Source organism: Trachinotus anak, unplaced genomic scaffold (genome assembly GCF_046630095.1).
Source record: "Trachinotus anak isolate AG129_WGS33_773 ecotype Australia unplaced genomic scaffold, CSIRO_AGI_Tana_v1 ptg000010l, whole genome shotgun sequence".
NCBI classification, from domain to species: Eukaryota; Metazoa; Chordata; class Actinopteri; order Carangiformes; family Carangidae; genus Trachinotus; species Trachinotus anak.
The window spans coordinates 27,859,943-27,880,328 of NW_027273861.1; the positions used below are offsets into that span (position 1 = coordinate 27,859,943).

At 38.9% G+C, this 20,386-nt stretch overlaps 1 protein-coding gene across 2 annotated transcripts in view; it reads right to left on the reverse strand.

Annotated features, from left to right (window-relative positions):
• exoc2 (exocyst complex component 2) overlaps nucleotides 1-11,751 on the reverse strand; it is a 47,144-nt gene extending 35,393 nt beyond the window's left edge. For both annotated transcript variants that reach the window (XM_071486556.1, XM_071486555.1), the window contains exons 1-2: nucleotides 11,682-11,751; nucleotides 1,977-2,142 (exon numbers count right to left, since the gene is read on the reverse strand). In XM_071486556.1, coding sequence (XP_071342657.1) covers nucleotides 1,977-2,094 — 118 coding nt within the window. In that variant the 5' untranslated portion in view covers nucleotides 2,095-2,142; nucleotides 11,682-11,751. The remainder of the gene's footprint in view (nucleotides 1-1,976; nucleotides 2,143-11,681) is intronic.
• Between the last annotated feature and the right edge of the window lie 8,635 nt (nucleotides 11,752-20,386).

Consider the following 20,386-nt stretch of genomic DNA (forward strand, 5'->3'; position numbering starts at 1 on the left):
GGGTGAAAAGGGTGAGAGATACAGACACACCGTGACAGCAAAAATAAACAAACTGTAGCACCGACGCGCACACACAGAAAATCTACAACAAGAGGTTCGGCACTCAGACGGAATTGGCATCTTTCAGCAAGTTTAGTCAAAACTGTCACTGGGGGTCAAAGTTGAAGCTGGGGTCACGATGGGTGTGGGTGGCCTTGACCTTGCTTCCTCTCACTCATCTCCTTTAAGCCAACGTGTGTCACTTCAGTGCTAAGTGGCTCATTACTGGCACAATGTGCACTTGGCCCCTACATCTGTCGTCCTCTTTTTAAACCCTCTTGAAAACTATTTGGACCCTAGAAGACACACACAGGGATTACTTTGACGTTTCCAGCTGAGGGGATTCAGAAAGATTCACATGTGTATAATCAAACCTTATAAAAGCTTGCGAGAGCTGATCAACAAATAGCCCATAAAACCGTGAATAATATGCCCATTAGAGTCCAATTTCCTGCCCCTGTTCTCTGCTGGCCACTTTGTTTGAATACATAAGCACTCACACACATTTGTGCATATCTAATTATCTAATTCCAGGCCCCAGGGACATTCATGGTCAGAAATAGACCTGTATCACTGGCCAAAGCACAGCTTGCCAAGCATGGAGCAGTGTGTGTGAGTCCTGTGTCCCACCTCCACTGAAACCTAAAAGAAGCAGAGTTAGAGGAGGAACTGGCGAACATGAGGGAAAATATGGGCACAGAAAAAGTGTGACGAACACATAATGAGAACAAGATGGAGGTAGTCCATCTGTGTGGCAAATGGAAAAAAAATATACTTTCACATTAATACAGGTTGATAAGCTCTAGAGTTTCTCAAACTAGGCATACAACAATCTAAATATTTACAGAAACAAAAAAATTGTGTTTTTGGTGTGTTGCAGAGAACACTGGAAGAATACCGCGCCACAGGAGAAGCTCAACTGAGTTAGACAAAAGCAAAATATCTCACTATTTTATTTGTTAAGTCTTTGTTGTCTGGACTGAGCTTTTTTTTTATGATTGTCTTTTTTCAGACCACAAAGCTAGAGTGTGAACTTTCAAGACCAATTCCAACATTAAATGCTTTTCTACGTACAAGAAATTCACAAAAGCTGTATCTTACTTTATAATTGAAAAAATGAAATGGTGAAGCAATAATGAATTTTCAGACTGCCTTCATTTAGAAAATACTTGTTATAATGCAAGACATATCTAAACAGTCATGAAAACAACAAGTTTAAATTAATAATTTATCATTGCAGATACGTCTAAAACCATTTTAAAAAATAGTTGACATAGAAATACATGATTAGAACCAACCAAAATTTTCCTGGAAAAAAAATTGTGAAAAAGTGATGAAATCCTCATTCACAGGGGAACAAAGAATAAACTGTCCTGTCCACTTATGGATCATATCAACAAAACCAAACTTTACACCAGCCTGTTTAAAAAGAGGCTGCTGTAGTTTGTTTATGTATAAGTTAATAAAATCACTTAATACGACTTCAGTTACTCGACGTACCGGAGAAGAAATTAAATGACAAAAATAAATCAGCTACATTAACTCAGCACCAGTGTCTCCTTCCTTCCACAAAACCAGCTCCCACAGAGAAATAAACAATAAAAATCATCACCTAAGAATTATCATTTACATTAAAACAAATAAATGTTTATTACATAATGAGACGACATATTCAACACATCCTTATGATAATCTAAACAAAATATCTCAACACTGTATATTTATCCACACATATTAATTTATATACATATTTTAATAACAAAGACAATATATTAAGGGGAAGTATGTAAAGCTCTTCCAGGATGATGGATACCTTTACTTCACATGAAAAAAATAAATTCTGAACATCAATTTGTTTAAAAAAATTAAACAAACATAGAAACTGCAGCATTTTACCAGGACAGAGCTGCGTGTGTTGTTAACTGTGTGGTTATTACCGATGAGGTCAGCTGGGCCCGTGCCCAGGTTTTCTCCACGGATGGTGACTTTGGTCCAGGCCGCACCCTCTTTGGGTGAGATGCCCGTCACAAGCGGGGGCTGACGGGCGCGAGACATGGCGGGCTGAGGGCAGACAGGAACACTTGGATCTATCAGCACCTGGACCTGGAAAATAACAGGCAGAGCAAGGCGTTCGTAAGAGGACATGTTGAGTAACACAAAGCTCAACAAACTCCACGCACTGAAAGTTCAACTAACACAAACTGGAGAACTCTGGAAATGAAGCAATCAGTGATAAAGTGATCAGCATATCAATAAATCTGTGTATTGACAGAAAATTAATCAAGAGTTTTGGTAATATTTGTGCAAATCATTAATCAAGTAAAAACATTTTTGGTCACAGATTGTCAAAGCTGAATATTTGCTTGTCTTTGTGTCACATTACAAAGTAAATCTATCACCTTTAATTATGTATTTATTTATGGACTATTGCTCCAAAAGAAAAGTTACTTAAAGAAATCAGTTTTGGCTCGAATGACATAAGGAACAATTGGCATAATTTTGACGTTTTATAGAAAAACAGTCACTAATTATTAAATAAAAAAAAAGGAAATCACAATAATCAATAGTTGTAGCTCTAGAAGATGACATAACTTACAGAGATATGATACAGGCTTACTGCAGTAAAAATGGCCAAAACACAGTTACACAAAATGATACCCCCATCTCTAAGCATAACCCACCCCAAGAGAAGTGCATACAGTACCATTCGGTTTTTGTGATTTAAAAAAAATAAAAAAAATTAAGTTAACATGGATGCGGGTGAACCCACAAGCCCCTTCATATAAATAATAATAAATACAGCCAATTGGTTTTTTTTTATTTTTTTTTATTCACCAGCCGCTTTCATTGAATCACCAGGCAGCCACATACTTAGGTTTTTGAGAACTGAATGGGGACAGCAAAGTATGAACAGAATTTGGCTGGCAGCTAGTGTTAATTTCCCACCCTGTAGGTCTCTAAACAATGTATGCATTGCAGCAGTTATCTCTCAGATAATAGGAAAAATAGAGAAGGGAGCCAAGAATGAAGGAGCAGACAGAGAGCAGGGAGGAAAGGAAGAATGTAAACCTCACAGCGAAGGATAAATAAACCTGGCCTCCCCAATCATTCCACATAAGCCCACACAATACAGTACAGATTATGGTACCAGAGAAGGAGCACCCATGAAAACCAGTTCATGTTGGGGCTGTGTAAAGGAAGAGAGGGAAAGAGTCCAAATGAAAAATTGAAAGGATGTATTTCAGCAGCACAGATGTTTGCTAATAAATTACTGCCAGGTCTCAAACAGACTGACCAATCTAGACTCTCTGAAGCAGCTTGAACAAGGCTTCCGCCCTTTTGCTCTGCAGCCAAAACACGTTCTCCACAAACAATGCAGGAGTTCACACGGACCGGACCTGCAGCGAGTTCACGGCGGTAACCCTTTACACAGCTATATGGTCACTAATTAGTTGTAGGTGTACAACTGGGGTGCAATAAGACTGCCACGAGCCAACAGGGGCTCTGATATTAAAGGAAATCTAAACCGACAGAGAACAACATTGATTAGATTACTTGTTAAAGAGACTTTCCTGTGACAAGAAAGTCAAGAGATTCAACCCCTTCAGCAGGCAATGCATCCATGAAGAGCTGAGAGCCATGTTCAGGGATGAAATTTCAGATTATTATCATCATTAATTAATCTGGGAATCTTTTTTATTATTAATCAAAAATTGTTTACTCTATAAAATATCCAGAAAATAGTAAAAATGACAATAACAATTTCCTAGAGACCAAGGGTATGTTTTCAGATTGCTAGTTGAGTTCAGCCAACAGTCAATATATATTCAGTTTACACTGATATACAACATAAAAATGAATAAAATACTGAGAAGCTAAAATCTTTGTTTGACAAATGACTTCCAGAAATGACTCAGGACCCCAAAAAAGGCACAATTAAATTGCTACTAGAAAGTTCTTTTTTTTTTTTTTTAAGTTACATTTGAATTAGAAAACATGTTAAAATGTTAAAGTTCTTTAAGGCCCTTGAACTTCATTCATCTTCAACTTCACAGTGGATTTGAAATAATTTGTTAAAAATCCATCAGCAGTTTTTCTGACAACCCATAAATTGTTTAAGTAATTTTTTAAGCATAAATGTTAAACATGACCTAGTTTCAGCTTCTGAACTGTGATATTTTAAGACTTTTCTTTGTCTCGATGTTAATTCATTTGAGCTTTGAACAAAACATGGAGACGTCATCATGGACGTTGGGAAACTTTGATGGACATCTTTCATTATCTTCTGACATTCTACAGACTAAACAATCAAATTAAATCAATCAATCAAGAAAACAATTGGCAGATCACAAGACATTTGCGCAACCTGTCACTCAGCACGGTTGCATAGATCGTGAAGCACCGTGTCCCATCTCATTAGGCATGGTTAGACATGCTGTGTTCAAATAAACATCAGTGTCAACATCTTGTGCTTCAGGAATCTTGAGTTGCATAATGTTCATTGTACAGTGAACTGTTCTTACGTAAATTCCCTTCACATTCACATCTCTATCATCAAACAACATCTCTGCTGGTGTCACAAAAATGACATAAAATTAGGTTCAAGAGCCACAAAAGGTTGGAACCTCTGGATTAATCAATTACAATAATTACTGTCAATACATTTTCTGTTAATTGTCTGACTGACAAATCATCTAAGAGATTAATCTTTTCAGAACCAAACCTCTTTAACACTAAATTCCCACCAGTTGCTGAATATTTGGCTTGTCGCGCTAAGTAAATATCACAGGGCCAACATCTCTGATTTTCTCTCCAGTGTCCATTAACAGGTTGTAAGGAAAATGGCACAACTAAAACACAGATGCATAAAAGGTAGCACTGGGACTGCAGCGAATCTATTGACCTAAAAAGCTCCAGGAGTAAGGAACCTTTCTGGGAAACCTTTCTGCAACAAGGCCTCCCCCCTCCATCGCCCTGACATCCCAGAGTTAACTAGAAAACTCCAACGGGATTTACCCCATGTTGTTGCTGCTGCCCTGCGCTTGTCAGAGGAAATGGAGGGGCTATGGATCTGACATGAAGAAGATAAGAGGTTAACAGGCCTAAAACAAGAGCTTGGTGTATCCTTCATCAATCCCACATGTTTAGAGTGGGAGCAGCGAGGGGCAGAGGACTGGGCTCTTTATTTTGTATAATTCTGATTCTGCTTCCAGGAGTGTTTCTATCCTATCCCCCCGTCATCTTGGAAATACACGTGCACAAACACACAGATAGCCTGCCCACACATGCACACACACTTACACACACATACACGCTGGGCAGAATGACAGCTCAGCTACGTTGCGTGCGAGGGGCCCGAGCTGGTGTTGTGTGGTCTGTGTGTATGCGAGTATGTGGAAGGATCTGCGGAGAGGTCTGGGCAGTGTGTGTGTGTGTGTGTGTGTGTGTATGTGTGTATGTGTGTGTGTGTGTGTATATGTGCGTGTGTGGTCTGGGTGTGTGGTCTCTGGCGCGGGCCTGGGGAGAGCCTGCTGACGGCTGGGATGAGAAAAGAGCCGCTGTGTTTACTTTACTCTGGGGGCTGTGCATGGACACGGGAACACTGCCCAGACCCCTCTCTATAACACCAGTGTGCACGCACACACGTGCACAAACACACACAAGCACACGGAAACTCACAGAAAGTCACACAGAAAAGGAGACAAGTCTCATGTCACGCACAATCACAAATACCCTGCAAACTAGGTAATAGAAACTATAACTTTATACAGGCCGGGGCCTAACTGTGAATTACTTTTTCCTTAAAGTAGCATGAAGAGGAAAACAAAAAAAACCCTCTCTGAAGTTTGAGCTGGAAACTCAAGGTAGGCAGCATTTTCCACAAGAGGGATAAAGGTATTAACCTCTAGGGGGCATCAGAGGATTCCCATAAGACTACACCCCACTTTCTTCCGTCATGTGTTAAGCTGTGTTGTACTGTGCAGGTTAAATTAAATCAATTACAACACAGATCCAGGTTTAGCCTCTTTCCTCTCTTCCAACCATGATGCTGCTAGCCCCCAGCCCCAACCTTTCTCTCTCTCTCTCCCTGGTAATAGGGCTAAAAAGGCACGTTTGTTTTCCTTGGAGGCTGACTAACAAACAGCAGGGCTGGCTCTAATCGGTGTGGTAGCTGTGGAGGTCTGAGGCTTGGGATCCTCTTGCAGAGCTGCTGACACGGGACAACCCTTCCTCGGCTCTGTGCTGGAGCACCCGGACACAAAGCACAAGACTTTTCATTAAAGCTTTAAACAAATCTTTTTGTCACATAAAACCATTTCATTTTGACATACCACAGTAGGTCCCAAAAACGCTGAGCTCAGTGGTCTGGGCTAGATGGCAGCAATGGATTTCTTTTTCACAAAAACATAAGAAACGAGTTCCGATAAAAGATGCTTTAAAAAACAAATCACACACACACAAACTTTACTTGACACATAGTGTCATTTAGACACCCAGAATTTCAGATTAGGCCAGTGTTTGCCAAACATTGATTTATTTTGTTTATTAACATTCACCGTACATATTGATTTTATTTATATTACTATTTTAAATAGGCAAAATGTTATTTGACTGTAGAGCTGAGCGCAGCAGATTGAGTCGTTCAGCCCCTGCCCTCCCCTGTCCCACTCTCACTCTCCTTCCCTTTCTCACAATCACATTGACAACAGACTCATCTGCCGTAGTCAGACTGGCCATCAGGAGCCTCAGGAGAAATCCCTTCGCACTGGTGGGTCAGTGGATTGTGAAAAAAATCCATAAAGCTTCTAACATCCCTGTCTGTCTCTTCTTCTCTGTGTGCCTGTCATGCAGGATGCGCATTAGAGCATGCTGCATGGGTGTGCAGGGACTGGGCTCACTGGCCAATCACAATATGTGCAACATGATGCAATGGAGCTGTACTGTACATCACATATTGAAAAAATAAACACATTTACATTGAACGCAATTATTAGAATCATTCATGCTGGACAAACTTGTGCAAAAACAACAATCTTATCAGCAAGGTGTGATTGCACTAAAAGTCTATTCAAATTAAATTATCTAGAGTTGAAACAATTACATGATAAATCTATTATTGTTATGATTTGTTAAAATTATTCATAAAGGCAAACAATGCAAAACATTTGTTGATTCTAGTTTCTCTACTGTGAGGACTTTCTGTTTATCTTAGTAGTATATCATAAATTGAGTATTTGGGTGGCAAACCATTCATTTTTAACTTAAAAAAAATAACCATCAGATAAATCAGATATGATAATAATTGTAACTTGTAGATCTAAAATTTTGAACCGACCCTATCTAAGATGCAAGTCACGTAATTGCAAGGTCCCTGGTTCAAATCGTGGAACTTTGTTGCATGTAATCCTTGTTGTTCTCTCCTGTTTCCTGTCTCCACTGTGCATCAGTTAAAACGAAGTTCACAGCAACTCCTCCAAACTCTGACCTTTTTATTTCAACAGCTTCAAAACAGGACAAACTCTCTGCATCATGACAGAGATGGTAGTCCATTTACCTGACCCACCATATCAACACACACGCTGCCACATGAATGAGGCGTTTATACCTTGGATCATATGCTGCCCTGAGCTCAAAGGTGACTCACATATGGCAGTGATTGGCAAGTGTGTGTGTGTGTGTGTGTGTGTGTGTGTGTGTGTGTGTGTGTGTGTGTGTGTGTGTGTGTGTGTGTGTGTGTGTGTGTGTGTGTAAAAGAGATGATGGGTTTAGGGGGCACAAAGGGACCCATTTAGACAGCTCATCACCCACAACCCCCTCCGTCGTCCATCAGAGGAGCTAACTCACTACGCTGGCTGCTCACAACCCCCACCCCTTCCACTGCTAACACCATTTCACTCCGTGCTCCCCAACATTACACAAACACCAAATTCCATCAAAGATCTCCTCTGACTCCTCTGAATGCACAGAGTGGGCCAAACATGACCCAGCCTAAGATGACTGGCCTGATCACACAGGCTGGGTGGAGCTTTAAACAATCCTCCCCAGTGTTCGCTCACACCCTGACCACCACATACCTCTAAGATGTGAGGGCAATGTAGCTGATGACCAAAAACTGACAGTAATATATGTGTCAGTTGTATCATATTTCAAATAAATGGATGATATCAATATGAATTGTGCAGGTTCTGTTTGAAAAACAGATACTGCGGCCACTGGACAGTCAATGAGTTCTTCCACAATGAGTCAGCATCTCCTCTGCAGTCAGTCAGTCCCAGGGCTCATGGAGAGTCTTTCGTGACAGAGAAAATGGACGGAGTGATCAGATGTGTGCCTCTGGCTTGCTATCCTACCATCACGATGTCTGCCCACGGGGTTTGTTATCTTTAGGGCTGTCTGTTTGTTTGTTTGTCAGTCTCAAGTGCCTTTCAGAGTTAGGCCTAACCAAGTGATGTCCCCAATTTCCCATATAAAAATCCTCTAACAATAAACAGAAATATAAAGTATGGGCCTGCAAATGCAGGAAGATGTTTTCAGAGGATTAAGAGACTGGAGACAGGCAGCTCTGCCCGATGACATGGAGAAACGGAGAGATTTGAACCTTCATGAGTGCGGCTGTAACTCTGCTGCCCCAGCTGCTTTACATAAAAAATAAAAAAAAAACCCCACTTCACCAGCGTGAGAACCTTCCACAGTCACATACAACTATAAATTATAAAAACATTGTAGCTTACAGCACTTTCATTTAGGGTTGCAGCTACAGATTATTACATTGATTATTTTTAACAAGTCACTTTATTCTATATAAAATGTTAAAAAAAGGAAAAAATTCCCATCACAAGTTAAAGGTGACATTTTCAAAATATTATTTTATATTATAAAATAATGTATTTTATATGGTAAATAATTAATTACCACAATTGTTGCCCAATACTAATCTGGGAATTGACCAACTGAAATATCGTCTAACTGAAATAAGTGTAGTTACTGAATATTTTGATTACAGATAATCTATTGATTATTTTTTAACTCATTAGTTGCTTAATCTAAACAAAATGCCACTAAGTTGTGAAAAAAAGACTTGTCACAATTTCCTAGAGCCAAAGGAAACATTTTCACATGTCTAGATTAACCAGACCTGTCATCAACTAATGAAATAATCCATCGCTAATTTCATTAAAGATTAATCTGACAATTATTTATTCAATTAGTAAAATAATAGATGAAAAGTTAGACCTATAAAATATTACAAAAATAGTCAAAAATGCCTGTCACAATGTCCCAGGGAACAAGAAAACATCTTTAAATGTTTTACAGTCCAAAACCATGTAAAATATTGCATAACACAGCAAGAATCAGCAAATCCTCACAATTTCTAGGCTGGAATCAAGAAAAACCTCTGCATTAAATGAGCAGACTATATTAGTATTGAGTCTGTCTCTTTGAGATGTCTTGTGGCCTGTTTCCCAACCCAAAGCTCCTCTGTCTGTCTGTCCAGGTCTGACTGGGTCACAGAAACCATTCTGTGAAAACCAGTGGCCCAACAAGCCTGTCAGCAGGGAGGGGACTACCGGGTGGAGCCGACTGCGGAGAGCAGACAGGGGTGAGAGAGAAGCGGCGCTTCATAAACAAGGCTCGGCCTGACCCCCGTTGCTCGATTCACCCCAGGGGTCTACGGAGCAGCAGCAGTGAGGAAAAGCCTCAAAAAACACTACCCACCACATTCCACCAAAACAAACAAGCAAGGCCACCCAAATTTTTCAATTAGAGCCCTGGGAGGGGGGCAGGAAATGGATCAGTGTAGCCTTGCCCCCACTTTCCCCCAGCCAAGCAGTGCTGACTTTGGGGAAGAGAAGGAGAAGTGATACACAGAGCTCACAGACTTTCACTGAAAGGCTGAGGACTTGTTAGCATGGATGTCAAGTTAAATGATGGAGGAGCTCAATGACAACTTATCCCTGCGACGTGGCGCCTGGCTGCTATCTGCCTGTCAGTCTATTGCTCTCATTCACTCTTTTATGCAATCAATCAGCTGAACATACACACGTGGTGAGGGGCCGTTTCCCTTGGACAGGCCTATTTAAATAAAGCACTGTATGTTCTAACAATATTTGTTCAAAAACACTACACGTGACACTACATTTTACCTTTAGATCTACGAGAAATAACTGGGTCTAAAACTGCAAATGAAACTGTGCTTTCCTGATCTCAGAGTAACACAGGCTTGTGACATTTTTAGAGCAAAGTCAAGCAGATCTCACTTCAGAACTGCTTACTGCAACTAAATCTGGTTTCAGTGTATGAGCACTCTTAAAACCAAACAACAAACTTAAATCTTATTGGTTCCATCACGGTTTGATGTTGGCCAAGGTGTCTCAAATCACATACCTATGCGCAGTTTTCCCCACTAAAATGACAGAGCATGCTGCAACTGAATGACAGGAAAATATGTTCTCTGTTGCAGGTTGTTGCAATTGTTGCAATTTCTAAGTGGCTGAATGAGAGAAATCAAAAGCTTTCTATATAATAAAATCCTTCACTGAAGTTAATCCTACAATTTTATCTGTGCATTTTAAAGACCCAGTGGAAGGAAAAATTAAAATCAATTTATTTCAAGCAAAAATGCCAAACACTCACAAGTTTCAGTTTCAGGCTGAAAGAATATTACAGACTGGGACAAAAACCTATATATGGAGCATGTATGGTACAGCACTCACTTCTAAACTGGTTCCATGCAGCTGCTTTGCACTGCAAAAATCCTGATTTTCTTCTGCACATCATCTATCCTGGTATGACCATTACAATAACAAAGTTGAAAACTGTTTTAATTGCAATCAAGTTACTTAATGACACATTAAGGTGATAGGACATTTAATATAAACCAGTAATTTGTCATTGATCAGTGAGGTCGTGATGCAGTAACAACATGTGTTTTAAACCTTATTTAGAGAGCTCTACTGTTTATTTTCAAAGTGTGAGTGTCTTCCATTTATCAATGCTACCTCTCAGAGTCATATGAGGTCATTTGATGTGATCATTTATTTCTGTTGTACTCAGTTCCATCACTAACACATTAAAAGGTATTTAATACATTTTCTTTGTTTTTATAGGAAGCGTAATGATTATTTCTATGCTAAAAGAAAAAAAGAATACTTAATCTCATTAAATTGAAATACACTGCACAGCGCTTAAAGACGCTGCAATGAGTAACTACTGAAGGTTTCTCACGGATAGAAAACTAACCTTTAAACCTACAGACATTTCAATGGGTTTTGGTTCAGCTTGTAGCATATTCGGTGAGACAGTGCAAGATGGCAACACCAGGCTCGTCTGTCAGCTGTTTCCCCATCAACTATCGCCGACACGCTACAGACACACAGTACAACGAACCGAACAACCCATCCGTGATCTTAGAGAGAACGATATCGGCTTTGTTGACAAATTTGAAAGCTAGCGTTAGCTTAGGCTAACCTCCGTTCGCTAGCAGGCTAATTCGTTATGCCGGAAGGGTTAGCAGAGGTTGTCATTTGCGATTGTTATAACCTTTAAAAGGGCTAAAAACACCTACACGACATACCACGATTATATTGATTCTACATTGAATGTTTTAAGAGAAAAATATCTTAAAGAAAAGAGTGACTTACAGTTTATAGCGGATTGTCTGCAGCGACCGTTTCCTGTTTCCTCTGACTATTTCCGGCTTTCCGTTCTCAGCCGCAGCCTTCAGAATAAAATAAAATGTAAAAAAAAAAAAAAAAAAAAAAGAGAGAAATGAAATAAAAACACAGAGAATTCAAAATTAATATTAATTAACAATAATTCTGGCAAGAGCGATTGGCAAATATTTTGACTAATTAATTAGATAGATAAAGTAGAAGGTATCGTTTCATGATTTAATTTAAATAAGACACGTTTTACTTAATAATGCGTGTTTTGCGTGTTCTCTGTCAGGACTTCAAATTAAATTCTGAAAGCAAAAAGCAAGGAGGAAATTATGATACCAATATTAATTCATGAAATGGTCACAGAGGGAAACTTTAACATCTTGGGTGCTACATTTTTTCACATTCTCTGCCTTTTTACTCAATAACAATAATCAATGACAATAATTCATTACTATAAGATGTAAAAATATAATACTCTTCTGCATAGGGGTCATTCTGCATAGTGAGTGATTTTACTTTTGATATTTTCGGTATATTTTTCTCCTAATACTTTTATTGTCCTTCTTTCGTCCACTTTCTTTTCTACTTGAGAGATATTTTAAATGCAGAACCCACAACTGAGTATTTTTACATTGCGGTACATACTTCTCTGAATACTTCTGTAGCACTGCTAATATCCTACTATTATCCTACTATTTGCTTTGTTTACTCTTACATAACACTATCTACCTGAACACAGTGATCCACGATCAGCCCAAATTTCCAGAAGTTTTCCTTCTGTTTTGGAATTTGACAGCAAAAGTTAGTATGTTGGGTTGTTGCTGCTGTAAATCTGTCTTGCAGGTCCTTTTTAAGAACAAATGAGAGATACATCTAATGAACAGTTTCTTCTATGCAGTTCTAATATGTGTCCTTAGATCTAAAACTAATTGCAGCGAAACAGCATTATCAGCGTGCATGCATGCCCCTCTGAAGTTTTGGATGTCCTTGTGTGAGAATTCTGAAGCCCAGTGGGAGCTCTGCTTCTTTCCTCGTTTCTCTTTTCACGGTGCATCACTGAGGTATTTCCACTTGTTCTGGGAAAGGCGCAGCATCATTAGAAATGCAACAGGGACCACCCAGGCACACACAAGAACGCTGATACCATTACATTTATCTCACCAAATTGTGCAGGGCAGAAAGAATTTCTGTGATAAGGCAAGGCCCAATCCCCGGGGAAACCATATTGTCCAATTAGACGGGGTAATCTGATAATTGAGGGATCAAACTGTGACTTGGGAGTTTGCACAGATGCTGATGCAACACAGGGGCTGTTTGTCTATGTAAACATCAACTTAAAGCAATGACGCTAGAAGATTTTGATCTTGGTCTCTTTGGTACAGCCTCTGCCAATGAATGAGAACATCAGTGGCATATCACACCAACTAGGGAATCTACAAATCAGTAAGTGACTTGGTGCATTATATGTGTCGTGTTCTGAGATAATGAAATAAATTCTGATTTATTTACTTATATATATTTATATGAAATTTATTTAAGGTCAGTTTTGACATTTTACAGTACAGAATAGTAAGAACTATATATGCAGAGACTTTTCATAAAGATTTAAATCTGTTTCCATTTCATTTTACATACACTCAACACCAATAATTTGTCCATTAAATGTGAGGTGATACCAGGAGCTGGTTAGCTTAGCTTAGCTAAAAGACCTCAAAACAGCCTGGTTTTGTCCAAAGGAAACAAAATCCATCTACCAGCACCTAAAGCTAAAGCTCCATAATTAATGCATTGTATCATGTTTTCCTAATCCGTACAAAAACTGATATATAAAAAGACAAGTTGTGGTTTTATTTGGGATCATGTCCTGCACAGTGTCTTTGGCAGGGCTCAGTTCTCGCTCTTTCTATTTGTCTTTATGCCAAGCTAAGATAAACGTTTGCTGGGTGTAGCATCATATTTGCTGCACAGACATGAAAGTGGTATCAGTCTTATCTAACTTTCATCAAGAAAGCAAAGCTGCTCTCTTGACATGTTTTAAACGATATGAAAATACTCTGCTGTGATGAATATTTTGTTGTTTTATGTGGTTTTCACACATAAAAAGTTGAAACTGGGGCTAGAGGCATACGCTTACTTCCTCACTGAAAAATTGGGATCAGGCCTTGTGCCCTCACCACCACCACTGCTTGGTCTAGGTTGTCAGGTAAAAGAGCAGAGCATATCAGCAATGTTAGTTGAGGAGACGTCAAAGAGACTCAGCCACATGATTGAACCTCAGTCAGACCCAGACTCAGGTGAGGAGTCTGTGGAGACCAGAATCAGAGACTAGCAGACGTATCAGAACAGTTAGCGTAGTTAGCATCTTTTATTTGTTGATGTTATCTGTTAGCTTGTAACTGGCAGTGGCTGACACAGTGTTAGTGGTTGTGCTAATGCAAACTCTCCCTGTGTGTACTGACAAGTTTTTGGGCTTATTTTGCCCACTGTCCCAGCAAGTTAACAGGATTGGCTCCTTAGGTTATATGACGTATGAATCCCTGGCTGTCTGAATCTGTTTTTGTGAGACTGTCAATGGTTCATTGCAGTTCAAGGTGCAAATACTCAGTCACTACTTTTTCATTCATGATATGTCTTGTATTAAACATCATATGGACATGTTAACTAAATTCTCACTTTTCATTGGACTTATCCTCTGCAGACAGTACTTTCATTTAGCAAAGAACATGTGATTGTAAGTTGCATTTTTAAATAGAACAGGCTTTCTGAGCAGGTGTCCCAGGTGTATTCCTGATGGACACTGCTTGTGCCTTGATCCTTGTTGTGACCCCCCAGCCCTCTGTAATCCACATCCCGTAATGGCACATGCTGCGCTGGCACCATTGCTCATCCCTGAACCCTATTGTTCATTGTTTGTCTTCTCCAGTTTTTTCCCATGGGCCCCTGGCCAGTGAGAGGAAAAGGTCACTGTAAATATTGCACTGAAATCCTCCCTCCCTCCCATAGAGCTCCTGAAGATGGAACAGGCGACCAGTGGGTGAGCACTTCCTTCCTGTGCAGGGCATTTCAACTGTAAGACATCAAACAAGTATGAATCCCTCAATGTCAAAGAGAGCTGCAGTGAGATCACGTGTTCAGGGTTGACATTACAATAACCTGGGCAGGTCTCAGCTCTTTGTAAAGAACATCAGACAGCATCATATCTACATATGTGGCTCAAAGTGCTGCAATTTATCAAGGAAATTGCACTAGACATGCTATATTTTTTTCATTTAAAGAATAACTACACCCTCATAGCTAGTTGTTTGATCAGTTTCTATAAGCAATGATATGTTTTTAATGAATCAGCAGGAATCTAGTCCCTGCCTGTATTTTGTGTCTCATAAAACACACAAAATATGGATTCCAAGGAAAATTAAGTGAGGCTTAGGAACCTCTGACCCATGTGTGGCTAATCACTTGCCTGTAGCGCTGCTGTTAATATAAGACAAGGAGATTTTAAATAAACCCCTGATATTTGGGTTTGTTTTGCTTCTGAGTGGCGCTCCGTCTCCAGCTGCTCCCCTTTCCCGGAGGAGTCCGGTTCCCTGGGCTCACATTTTGGGCTCCGGAAATCCAGGCCTGTGCCAGGCTTAGCTTGGAAAAGCATCCAGATGAACACAATGGAAGCAGGAGAGTTAAGGGGAACAGAGAGCCTTTCAGTCTGAGTGCTGACACATTGCTTGACACAGTAGCTGGATAACATACTGTAACTAACAGATGAAAGGAGAAATGATGGTGGGGGAACAGGAATGATTTTACAACAAGGTGGCAAAAAAATACACCTGTGATAATATCTCTTCTATGATCTTAAAAGGTCAATTCACCCGAACAAAAAGACATATCTGATCTTAAAGGACTTTTTGGTTTCATTAGCCTCAGGTTTCAAGATATCTGCATGTAAGAATTCTGCTGACACCTCAACACAGCCACAATACTGATTCGAATGGAATTTTGTTTGTGTTACTCACTGCATTGACCAATGTCACTTGAAGGTTTCAACAGCAGCATCTTTTTCCACAGAAAATACTGACAACAGATTTCACAGGAACTGTTTCTTCAGGAGAAAGTAATTCCAATGTAAACGTCTTACAGTGAGCTCTGTTGAGCAAGGAAGTAAATGGACGGCACTTGTGTAGCGTTTTTCTGGTCTTATTGACCACTGAAAGCATTTTATTGATTTACTTAATAGAAGCCAGACACACATTCATCCAGCATTTTTTCCTATATAAATATATGGAACTTTTTCTACCATACACACATTCATGCGCTGATGACACATTGGGGGGAACTTGAAGTTCAGTATCTTTCGAAATGCAAACCGGAGAAGCCAGGAATCGAACCGCTGACCTTCTGATTGGAGGGCCCGCTGATTGAATTACCCATCAATAATGCTGCTGGAATCAACATATCTTTAATTAACAATACATTAAATTTACAACATGTACTGTGAAAGGTGCCACTCAGTAATTCCCTCAGCTCTATGGAGCCTTTTAATGCCTTTTAAAGTCTTTCAGCTCATTGTTTTGGTTCCATGACCTGCTGCCTCACTGTTTTGATTGAGTCTTACAGCTGTCATTGTTTTAAGATGTAGCAGACAGTGGTTTTTTCTTAAAGGAGCTGTAAGTTGTAAATTTTGCAATTATTACATAGTCAACGTTTGCATTAACAGCTGTTTTCTTACCAGTCTCAAAAAAACATTGCAAGTATCAAACTTAATTCCTTTACTAACCAAGAGCCGTCTCCAGAGGTGGAAAGCGACACCAATGTTAAGTCTTTTCTCTGTCACATCTTTTCTCCTGCTGAAGTTCACATGCTAACCAGCTAGCTAGCTTTCTTGTTACTTTCTGATAGCAACTCACTGTAACCTCCAATCTGTCCTGGAGAAATATGCTCAGAGGGAGAATTATAACCTTTTGTCTTGTAAATGCAATGATAGCTGAAGCAGCAATCCCCACCACCTGCTCTTAGCAAGAAACCATGTTCAGCGACAGAGAAAACTTAAAAACAGCCCCTTTAAAACCCACTTTGCACAATCTGCATATCACCAAACTGCAGACAAAGTTTTTTTTTTTTTGTTCATTGTGTAAAGTCACTAATTATTAACACAAATCAACTTCATCAACTTTAGCAAAAAAAAAAAAACCAAAAAACAAAACAAAACATTAAAAGAAAGGGATTTTGTGTTTCTCCACCTGTTTAAATTAAAATTTATGTTGCAGGCTTTGAAACAATGATTAGAATATAGTGTTTGGAAACTGAATTTAGAGAAAACATAAAATAAATAAATATTAAATTAATATATAAAATGCAAAATAATATTGAGAGAATTTTACATATCTTTACAGCAGCAAGTCAAAAATGTCTTACAGTGGCTGGGGTTGTTATTGGGGAAGCTGGATTTTTTAATGTTTTGGGCAAAAGAAATTCCACTTCGCCAGTAATCTCAGAGACAGATACCTTAAAAGCTGTACAAATAAAACAAAAACCTTTCTGTGTCACTAGGCACTACCAGTGGTAATTTGAGTGAAATGACCCTTTAAGTATGAAGCCATAGGAAAGATGGGAGAATTACTGCAGTTAAGAGGAAGAATTTGAAGAAAACGAGTGGGTGTGAGAGGGTATAAAGGAGCATTTTCCCAAATATGTTCAGGCTTTTACCACCCAGGTTAACATAACATGTTCTTTGCCTTCTCATAACACCATTCCTCCGCCCCCCCCCCCCCCCCCCAAGGCTAGACAACAGGCTACTGTGTCTCAGGAGGCACAGTCAGGATCGACCCTAAGCACTGTGGAGAAACACTCACTGGGAAAAGTCTAGAACGTAAAATGGAAAAGGGTCCTGAAGAGGTAAAGTAGAGCCGGGACGACTTCCTCTGACACATGTTGCCAAAAGCTTGTTGTGTAATAGCTCCTCATATTTTACTGTTATACGGTCACCCCTCCTTGAATGAGAAACACACTTTGAGAGGAAACAGCTTTCTTCCACAGGGGCCAGCTGAAGCCATCGATGCGTGTTGCAGTGTGTGTTCTGTCTTTGATGAGATGTGACAGGTCAGAGTGTGTTCGTAACTGTTTGTGTTTATAAACAGGTGGACTTGGTTACGGCTGGGGGTTATTTGTGCGCTGGATGGACCCGAGCCAATTGCAATCAGGAGGGAAGCATAATAAAATCATACACTCAGCTGGCTGATGTTGTACACTCAGGCTCTGTTTTCTGTCGTCATTGATCAGATGGTTTCAGTTTTTTTATTGGCATAATGCTGCCATATTTCTATTAGTAAGATTATGTCCTTTTCTGAAACATTCCTACTGTAGCTACATCACTTGATTGAATTTGACTGTAAAGTAATAGCTTATTATACAAAAACAAACAAACAAAATAATTTCCCTCATGACAAATCTATTACATTTGAACTGAAGGTAAACTAAATGCTGAAAGCGAGAAAAACAAACATAAAGGACTTTAAAGGTCCCATATTATATAAAGTGAGAATTACACGTGTTTTTAGTTTATAAAGCAGGTCTAGGTTCTATATTAATACTGTGAAAGTATCAAAGCCTCAGTCCACAGAGAAATGCACACAGCCTGTATTCAGAAACTGAGCCTTAAAACCAGCTGTCAGGACATCACAACTTTGTGATGTCACAACAAAGCAGCCAACACTCTCAGCCATGCTGTAAGCCCCCCCCCCCCCCCCCCCCCGACCCACTATCCAACCTTGCAGGATTTGGTTTCTCTGAGTGTTTACCTGAAATCTGCTGTATTTTTATTTATTGGCTCACTGACTTGTTGTTGCTAGAGCTCCAGAGAGAAGCCTGAGAGAGGAGATTTAAACTACATTGAGATGGTTTTTGGTTCTTAAAACTACAAATATATCTTCTTATGGATAATAAAACTTCAAATAAAATACTGTAAAAAAAAAAAAAAAAAAAAAAAAATTGACCTTTAATAAATATTTTAAAGCCCTGTTGTTCCAATTACCTTGCAATAATTGGAACAACAGGGGACCTATTTAAAGATATTAAAGAAATTAGAGGATTAAAGGATAAGAAATACCACATGACACAAGCATAATATAAAATCAAATTTCACTTTCCACTGTGTGAAAGGAAGAGTGGGTCTTAACTTGAATGAGCCTTCAAGTGCAAGACATGGGTTTTATATCCCATGGATTTGCCTGTAAGGATATAACATACTCAGGAAGAACTCAATCGGCCTCAGTGAATATTAACTGGACTTAATGTGCAGCATATTGGCTCTCAAAACTATGATTTCATAATATTTCTTCATTTCCTTTGTTAAATCAATGACAGTGAGGATCCAGGCCTTGGCTGGCAGCCTCACTCCGTCCTCAGGATTTTCTCTCCTTTTTCGTGAAGTCCAAGTGTCTCCAGAAAAATAAAAGGTGGCTGCAGCCCAGAAGGGGGCGCCCAAGAATGTCATTTATGAACTTAGCTTCATCACTGTGGACTTGTTTGCGGAGGAGGAGAGGAATAGATGTTCTGTTAGTGAGAGGTGAAGCTTTTGTTCAAAAACTTAATGATGGGAAAACATTTATGAGAAGTAGGTGGCTGCAGGCATCCCAGAATCCTCTGAGACTACTGGATTATTAACCTACAAACCTACAGGTTGGACAAAATATCAGGAACATGTTACAGTATAATGCAGGGAATAACAACTGTATCACAAAACATCCCCCCCAGTATGAATGAATAATAATCAGGACAGGGCGTAGTTTGAAATATAGTTTAAATTTTGCTGTTGATATAGATACTTGATTTTGGCGCTATACCATAAATCAAATTTTTAAGATAAAAATATTGAAAATATATAAACAATTTTTCTTCAATTTTTTCTTCTTTATGTAACAAAAAAGGCAAAACTCTCAGGTGTTAAATGTTTTCTTAATACGAGAAGTCGTCCAAAAACTTTAAAATCATTTAAAATTGGCAAAATTTTGATTCAAATCTCGAACGATGTATGAAAGAATAAATAATCAAAATGACCAGACATACAACACCAGCTGTCAAAATCAAGACAGATTTTGGTGGATGCCAAATATATTGAGCCTTATAATGATAATAACTGCCACTACTATGATAACAATAAGAATTTTATTTGTGAGGCACCTTGGAGAACAAACTACTTACCAATAAAGTAAAGATGTTACAATACAGTGGTAAATAGGGATCTAAATAACTCAATTAAAAAAATAAGAAGTAATGAGATGTAGGAACAATAAGAAGAGTTGAAACTAACAAGAATAAAAACAACAATAATTCAAACACAAATAAATAAAAACAACTGAAGTGATCCTTTAAATAATATCAAATAATCAAATAAATATAAAAAAATGAGCAAAAGATTTCTGAGACAGATTTAATTTTAAGTTTTAAAAATGTTATAATTATGGCAAGACTGCTGCTTGTTATGATATGTTTTTTGTCCATTCTAAATATTAATAATTTATAATGAGATTTATCATAAGTAATTTCATGTAGGAGATAAAAGAAAAACTGTCTGTTTTGCTTTTGGTTTCAATCGCGTACAATAAAAATCAGCAGAAAAAAAGGAAGAAGGGATTTCGGTCTTAATTTAGTAGCATAAAGATATATGGTTGAGAGCGTGTGTGTATGCGTACACA